Source organism: Cynara cardunculus (genome assembly GCF_001531365.2).
Source record: "Cynara cardunculus var. scolymus isolate 2C chromosome LG 1, CcrdV1, whole genome shotgun sequence".
Lineage (NCBI taxonomy): Eukaryota > Viridiplantae > Streptophyta > Magnoliopsida > Asterales > Asteraceae > Cynara > Cynara cardunculus.
The window spans coordinates 8565388-8574042 of record NC_037528.1 but is presented as its reverse complement, the minus strand read 5'-3'; the positions used below and the strand labels follow the sequence as shown (position 1 = coordinate 8574042).

The following is an 8655-nucleotide window of genomic DNA, read 5'->3' as shown; positions in this document are numbered from 1 at the left end:
TATAGGCACATAGCTCGGATGTCTGCATAGCTTGCAGCTTGACAATGAACACATAACAAGATAAGAGGCTATCTTTTTTTTAACCCACCAAGATGCAAAAGACAAGAGTCAGGATAATGTTCAGTGACCCTGAGAAGACTGAGACTGACGACCTATGGAGAAAACAATAAGAGGCTCTCTTCTAACAAGCTGAATGTTTCTTATTAATTGCATACGATCTACGATCTTCACTCGGGAATCATGCGCTCATTATCAGCATCACCTTCTCGCTCAATCGTGGGTTTTGATGATTCGTTAGCTTGGGGAGCTTGCCTTTTCTTGATTCCACTCACAATATCATCGATCCTTAGAAGCATACAAGCAGCTTCAATAGCCGTCTTGAAGGTCTGTGCCTTCACGTTGTAGGCATCCCATATCTGATTCAATGCATTGTTTTTGTTAAAACTTAAAGCAAAGTCATTAAGATGTGGTGGAAAATTAAAGAAATGCATGAACACCTTTTGTTCTTTCATATCTGCAATTTCACCTGAATTCCCATCGATTCCGATCCATGCATTATCGCATTTTGCATGCTGTAAAGAGGTTGTGAGTTCATCTGTCACATTTAGGCCTAAAAAGGGACTTCTATAATACAAAGGCACTGAGAACAATAACTTGAACCTAAAAAAGGTTTAGTAATAATACAACTGATTTTCATATATTTATCCTTTAAAAATACTGTTTTGGTGCAAGAAACGTTTATTGGTATTGATTACTAGTAAGAGTCCCCAACTTTAATTATCTTATCGGGTAACATTCTCGGCCATCAAAATTGATTGTTGGTAAATGAAAGTCTTCTCCCTTGTTTACCAGGTAAGATTGTCGGTTATTGCTATTACTCTTACCAGGTAAAATTCTTAGTCATCATGATGCACACCCAGTAAACTAAGTGACACCAGGTATATGACCCCTAAATTAATAATAACATTGGTCCAACTTACTTTTTCACATGAAAATTGCAACATCGAACATGAGATGCCATAAAAATCTTAACATTTGAACTCTTTTCAAGTTATAAGTGTTCGTTCATACTTGTCTTAAAATAAACAATTGAAAAACATTGTAATTATTGATGAGATGACAAAACAAAGTCTAGCTAAATATTAGAGTAATTGACTAAAATAGCTTAATGGCTCCCTCTATTCACTTTCTAATCCATTTTTTAATTGGACAAAAAGTAGCAAAGATTTTGCAAGTGACAATTTTGCAACTTACGAAATGTACTTGTTTTGAGTAAAATATGATTATACTGGGATAGGCTTGCAAAATTTCCTTGTCAGTTTACAAAACAACCTACCAGATTACATTTTAATATAAAAGTTAATTTTGGAACTTGCAAAATCTTGACTATTTTAGGACAAACAGAAAAAAGAAGTGGGCTATAAAGTGAATAAAAGGAGAGTCATTTAGCTATTTTGGTCAATTTCTTTAGATATTATTACTTATGATAGGGAATTTTCTTGAGTATGAAAAGTACAAAGTTTTGCAAGATAAATGGAATTCTTTTAAATGGAAAAATATGAATTATGGAGATCCCTAACAATCCTTCTGATTGGAATGAAAAAAGTAAGTACTTTTGATCTTTGTATACAGGTGTATGAATTTCTCTTTTAAGTCGTAATTAAAAAAATTAAAGGGTCGTTTACCAAACACTTACCCGGGTAAGCGCTTACCAAGTCACATTACCTCACCGGATGAATATGGTAAAAACTAAGAATCTTACCCGGTAATAGCGAGACAAGGACCGTGAGTCTTACCCGGTACGTGAGGGCAATGACTCTTACCACGTTAAGCGTTTACCAAGTGAATTGTTGCATATAATGTCGTTTTGATGGACTAAAATCTTACCTGGTAAGTAAATAATAATGTTAAATTTTACCGGTAAGTGTTTGGTAAACGGGCCCCAAGAGAAAGTTATGAAGGATGTATTTGTTATTCTTAAAAGAAATTAACAAGCAGATTTCTTGCCTTGCCCTGAAGAGCAGTCATAGTTCTGATGACATTGATGCCACAATTCTGTGCCAAAGTTCGTGGTATGGCCTCAAATGCAACAGCAGCAGCTTCATAAGGCCACTGTTTCAACCAAAAATTATAAAACCACATCAACAAAATCAGCAGTTTACACTTTATACCTTTCTTATAATAAGTCATTAAACAAACCCCCTTTTGGATTAAATTAGGGTTATTCCTGCATTGGAAATATAAAATAATAGAGGTTGATGTTAATGTGTAATTATGAATATATATATATATATATATATATATATATATGATAGAGGTGTTTATTTATCATGTCTTACTCTAAAAGGTCATAGTTGATCGTACAAGATAAAATATAAGAACATAAATAAAAACAAAAACAAAAACTTGCCTTCTCAATGCTTTCCATGGATGAGCTCTTCTGCTTCAATGTAGCAGAAACAGTCAACTCAGTGGCACCACCACCCGGAACAAGTTTTGGATGCTTTAAGATGTTCCTAGCCACCGACATTGCATCCTACCAAATGATAAAAAAACGTTACAATGATATAAACATATAGAGAGAGAAAAAAAAGTTCTCTTGCAAACCTTTTTTTTTCATGGGAAGACAAAAGAGGGCACGTGTCCCTGTTTGTTCTTATTCATTATGAATAATGAACGTGAATTTTTACAACATTGAATGTATAGGACATGTGCATTCTTTTGTCCCCGGGTTCATTACAGAACTTAAGTTTGCGATTGAATCTGCACAAATGTTTTTTAGGATGAGTTTAGTTATTAACAAATTAACCTGCAAATTCCGTTCCACTTCATTTAAAAGGTCCTTACTAGGGCCTCGGAGAAGCACAGTGCATGCTTTTGGATCTTGACACTCAACTATATACGCAAAGAACTCATCACCAATTTTCTTCACCTCAAAGAGTCCAGCCTTGGTTCCCACGTCCGATTCTTGAAGTTCATCTGGTCTATTCACGATCACAGCTCCACATGCCTTTGCGATCCTGTTGTTATCTGTTTTCCTTAATCGCCTGATGGCACTAACTCCGCCTTTGCTTAAATAGTGGCAGGCCAAGTCGCTAAGCCCTTTCTCTGTGATCACCAAGTCCGGCTTAAACTTCAGTATTTGTGCACACAGATTTTCTATGTACTCTTCTTCCATTTTCAGGAGTACTAACCAGTCTTCTTCTCGAACCAACTCTGCATTTGTCTGATTCTCTCCCTTTTTATACTCAAGAGGGCAATCGAGTAAAACAATCCGGGGGTTTACGATTTTTCTTCTCATTTTTCCAGGGGCGATGACATCTTTATTGATCATAACACCTTTGAGGACTTGTGAATCTTCCAACTGCCCCCCAGGGACTTTCTCTACCTTTATGTATTTCTTAATATCCACATCTCGTGATCCCTTGCCTCCATCGACACCAACCATTGTCGTTGCATCAAGTGCTAGATCCTAAAAGAAGACGAACGTGCTGGTCAGTGATATAGAGCAAACTTCAAAAGATAACCCTAAAATGCGGTTAGCGTGCATTTTTGGTAAGCCGGGAAGGAAATAGAATGAGAGTGAGGTAGGTAAGGAAAAGAATTCCATAAGATTTTCTGGTTTTAACTTGACGTGGTAACAGTACTTTACCAATCTTGTCGCATTTCTAATTTTTGTTCCACCTATTTGAATAGGACGGAAAAAATGTATTTTTATCGGACTCATGATGTCCCATTTTAATGTGTACTATTCCGTGTACCAAACCCACACTAAGGACATTCAGCTACTATTAGAATTATTGGCAAGATTATATGGATCCTGAGAGCACATGAACCAGCCAGTTAAAAAGCTTAACATGTCTTAAAAGACTAGTATTCAGGATCAACAACTTGACAAGCCTACATGATTAATGGTAATCTTGTTATAGAACTGGTGTAGTTAATATTCAAGGGTCTGATTTGATTTTATACAACTTTATACTAGTCCATATTAGTCATGTGAGGTGCGAGCCTGTAAGTCCATAGGAATGGAGCTTACATGAGCTGAACCAACTCAAGATTTAGCAAGTGAAGATCAAGCTTGACAAGCCATGAGCCAAGCCCGATGCTGCCAATGTTTTCATGAGCCAGAGCCAAGCATGGTCAGGCCAGTCTCAACTCATAAGATCACAAGCTACTATGTTCTGAGAAAGCCATAAACATCATAGAACAACTTAGGAGAAAAACACTTGGTCAGAAAAAGTTGAGACATCTCAGATTTCAAAAGAAGACCGTCCTTTCAGACTGAAAAGGAGAAAAAAGGTCACCTTTTAGATACACACACATATATATATGTATGTATATAGCGAAGTTGTATTCATTTACTCACTGCAATGGTAGATTTGGTATATAAAAAACAGGCAAAAGAAAGGGAAACATACTGCTATAAGATCCCCAAACTGGCTTGTAAATTTTGTGCCGAGACAACTCTTCACTGTACCCAACATCATAGAACCTGCCAATGGGACAAAAAACTAACAATATGAAAGATTAAGAAGGAAAATGATGATATGGACAAATATCAAGCATAAGAAGCACAGTTAAAAATCCTTTTMTGTAATGAATTGATMACAAACCCGAGCGTGTGTTGTMTCCTGTGGATRCATGCAAGTTCTAGTGTTTTGGCATAACTTATTTCACATTTGAGATAACAATATAGCTAAGTGGATGGCAGAAGTGGAAATCACAAGATTAAAGCTAGCATGGCTCTGTGATACCAAGCCACTGAAATTTTTCTAAATTCTATTACTATATCCTATTCTAAGGTCATTAGGTCAAGCCCTACTAATGCATTGGACTTGGAAAAAATTCCAAATAAGACGATAAGCCAAGCAACTTACAAGTTAATCGGTCTGCAAAATTATATATATGGCTCCTACACAATGATATGTTGAAAGGTTCAATGGAGTACAATAATCTTCAAGAAAGCAAATGTCTGAATTAGCCAAGTKTGGTTCTACTGAGATTGAAGATTCCAACAAACAATAATGTTTAGGCATTAAGAMTAACACGAGTGCTTACGATCATTCACATTGATAGACATAGAGATCTTGTCCAACACAGCAAGAGCATCTTCAAGAGCCTTGTTATAAGCTGTGAAAGTACAAAGTTTACAYAAATCTACTAATTTATGCACAAACCTAATGATGCAGTTTTAATATCAGCAAAGTATTACCTTGGCAAATGACGGTAGGATGATAGTTCTTGTCAATGAAAGCTTCTGCAACATGAAGCATCTCACCAGCTACACATTCACACTTTGACCATCAGCAAAATTAGAAGAAGAGAGATTCTATTGGTTAAAGAGTATCAAACAGGTTATCTAAACATCATTGTTAAACATAGGCAGTTTAAGACCCCACCCTATCATAACAAAACAAACAAACAAACAAAAAGGATTTATATCAAGTTCCCTTGAAATATATGTAATGGACACTAAAATCTCTATACATAAACATGAATGCCCGTGCTTTTCCGAGTTCAGACAAGGAGAGCAGAAGAAAAAGAAGCCAAAATGTCACTGGTGAAAACATAGGGAGAAATAGGTAGAGAGCATGAATAATTAATGCCGGCACAACCTATCCTTGTGACAAGTGATATTTACTCAAATCGAAGTCCATAATATTAGAGTGAGCTATTTCGCACTTATTGGACTACCCAGACAAGGATAACTAGATTTAGTATGTCATCTCCTTTTACAATAAATCTGCTTCAGCTAAATGCACAAAGTCGGCCTGCGAAACCTCCAAAAACTGATCATTTGTAAATGAGGACACTGATATGCCCATAAGCGAAGTCCTAACTTTAATACGATCCCCTTAAACAAAATGACATGTAATAATCGCTGAACAATAGGTGACATTAGAATTTAACAGATACCAAGAATGATGACTGATGTAGTTCCATCACCAACTTCTTCATCTTGTGTACGGCTAAGTTCTATCATGGACTGCAAATTTGAACACAAAACCAGGAAGTAAGAGTCAAGTACTAAAATATGCAAAGGGAAAAATTATATCCATAGTACATGATAACGCACAAAGGTCTACCTAAAGTTGGTGTTCGAGCAGAGGAGCTAGAAAGTTTGGTGTGATGGAAGAATGAGGAAACTCAAAAATCAAGACTTCGTTGGAAATGCTTTTTAGTAGCCATTGATTAAATAAATTACCTTTGCAGCTGGGTGAGCAATATCCAACTCCCGCAAGATGGCATTCCCATCATTAGTGACCGCAATTCCTGCCAACAAACAAGCACCAATCACTTGAAAACTCTAGGCTCAGGTTGACAGATGACATCCAAAAGTTATAGGGAGGACGATTTAATGGATAGAAAAAGTTGATAAGACCTGCAAGACAAGCAAAGAAACTTGTCTCATGAAGTGCTCACCATCTACAAATTCGATTATTTAAACAAAGAGAATGAGAAAGCTACTAAACATTTTAGTCACTAGGTATTATGCAGCGCATGGTATCACAACCTTGCATACAGTTGCACTGTATTCTCATTTACCTGCAGTTCATTTTAGTTTCACAGCAAGCACCCTGGCATTAAAGAAGAGACAAATGTTCCCGATTTGAACTAATAGAAATAACATACAAACATAAGCACCTCCTAGAGCATCAAGAATCATCTTTAACATAGATCTTGGGCCCAATGTAGTGCGAACAATGTCAGCCACTGCCTGCAATTTATAGAAGAGTTGGTGAATTTTGAGTTATAACCACATCCCAAGTTGCCATTCATGGATCAACAAATAATCATATTCCAATCCCAGCTCCCAACATTTCACGAACAGGATGTTTTGTAAATTCTATGCTAAAGCTTATGTGGCTTTCTAATTAAATCAACTACAAAACTGACAAAATGAACACATGTCATGATTTGCTCACCTTTGAAGCTTGGATATTTGCATGATGCACCTTGTTTCCTGATTCGCGTTTGAGAGAATCATCTGTGCATTTCAAATTGAATCCATTAGCAATTACTATGATGTAACATAATTTGGAGCTAAGACAAGCTTGAAAGCATCACACTGATTGGGTTCATAGTCCCACTAAGATGTAGTAAGAGTGTTATAGTATCTGGCTTGTATCATCTCTATGTTGTAATTAATAAGGATACAGGATCCTTTAAACTAATTTTACCCCCAATAGATCTCAATGAACTGTAACCATGCATAGATGGTGCTTATTTGTAACAATTTTTTCAGCCCAGTACATTTCTCTTTCTTTATCACTCAAATAGGAATATGTGAAACACTTTCAAAACCTTTTTTCTATATTTCTCTATTCTCTGAGATATTTCTCTATTCTCAAAACAAACTATGAGATTACTGAGTGTGATCATAGTTGTATATTTGTGAATCAATTCTATTTGTGAAGCAAACATCAAATCATCAGATATTATAAATAGAGCATTTCTGCATTAGATATGTCCGTTTGAGTTCATTTCCACTATTTTCTTACAGTTGCTGTAAACCATATGAAAGTATTTCACATGATCCTGCCTCATGGATGATAAGGAATAATTGGCATAAAATAATTGGCGTCATTTTGATTTTTCAAAGTATTGGTGCATTCATTTTCAACTAAAGAAAAACAATCCACGGTCTAATTGATGTGCATTCTAAGAAAAAGCGTAAGAATTCTGAATTCCCGAGGGTGTTAATATTCTTTAATCATACTGATGGAAGCCAATAGCCCAAAACCAACTTTGCATAACATTTTCGTGCATCTCATCCACATTCTCAAACCGCCATTTTCCCTTTGATTACCATTATCAAATTGATCGGAGAGAAATTATTTGGGCAAGTTGATCGGAGACAAATTATGATATCACAACATGTGGTCGTCAATAGATATTTGTGTAAAATGTCTGAGAGACATAAATATACTTACTGAGAACGACGACAGGTGATTGCATAGCTCAAGATGATGATACAACACTCAATCGCTCAATTGGATTTGGAGCTCAAAATTTGTCACTAGGGTTTCAATATTTGCCTTGTTCGGAAATAAGTGTGGGTTTGTCTCCAGACTCCTGAGATTTTGATAACATACAACGAACTGCGAGAATAAATCTGGAAGCGCTTTTTATATTTGCGCCTTTTTCGTAACAAACTGAATTTGAAAATGGCCAATTGACGTGGCTCGCCACACGAATGGTTTAGATGCATGATACATCCATCTGATCGGACGGTCCTGATCAACTCCATTTTAATTATTTTTAATTAGGGAAAAGTACAATAAAAACCAATGAACTTTCTTGTTTGGAATGATTAAGTCCTTGAACTTTTTTTGGAACAAATAAGTCCTTGAACTTTCCAAAATATGTTAAATAAGTTCTTGAACAATTTTTTTGCACAAATAAGTCCTTAGACATTCCAAAATATGTTAAATAAGTCCTTAGACATTCCAAAAAATGTTAAATAAATCCTTAGACAATTTTTGGAACAAATAAGTCCTTGAACATTCCAAAAAATGTTAAATAACTCCTTGGACAATTTTTGGAACAAATAAGTCCTTGAACAATCCAAAACATGTTAAATAACTTCTTGAACTTTTATAAAACATGTTGGATACATTCTAATGACTTGTACAACTAGTTAAAATGGTA

At 35.7% G+C, this 8655-nt stretch overlaps 1 protein-coding gene across 1 annotated transcript; it reads right to left on the bottom strand.

The window, feature by feature from the left end:
* On the bottom strand, positions 1-7962 carry LOC112501454 (T-complex protein 1 subunit gamma-like). Its single transcript, XM_025105093.1, has 13 exons — positions 7938-7962; positions 6930-6991; positions 6649-6721; positions 6209-6276; positions 5920-5989; positions 5216-5284; positions 5062-5133; positions 4422-4495; positions 2810-3472; positions 2411-2536; positions 2008-2112; positions 498-572; positions 1-416 (listed from the first exon to the last, which is right to left on the bottom strand). The coding sequence occupies exons 1-13, from the start codon at positions 7960-7962 to the stop codon at positions 228-230; spliced, it is 1671 nt and encodes a 556-aa protein (XP_024960861.1). The 3' UTR covers positions 1-227.
* Positions 7963-8655: the final 693 nt, after the last annotated feature.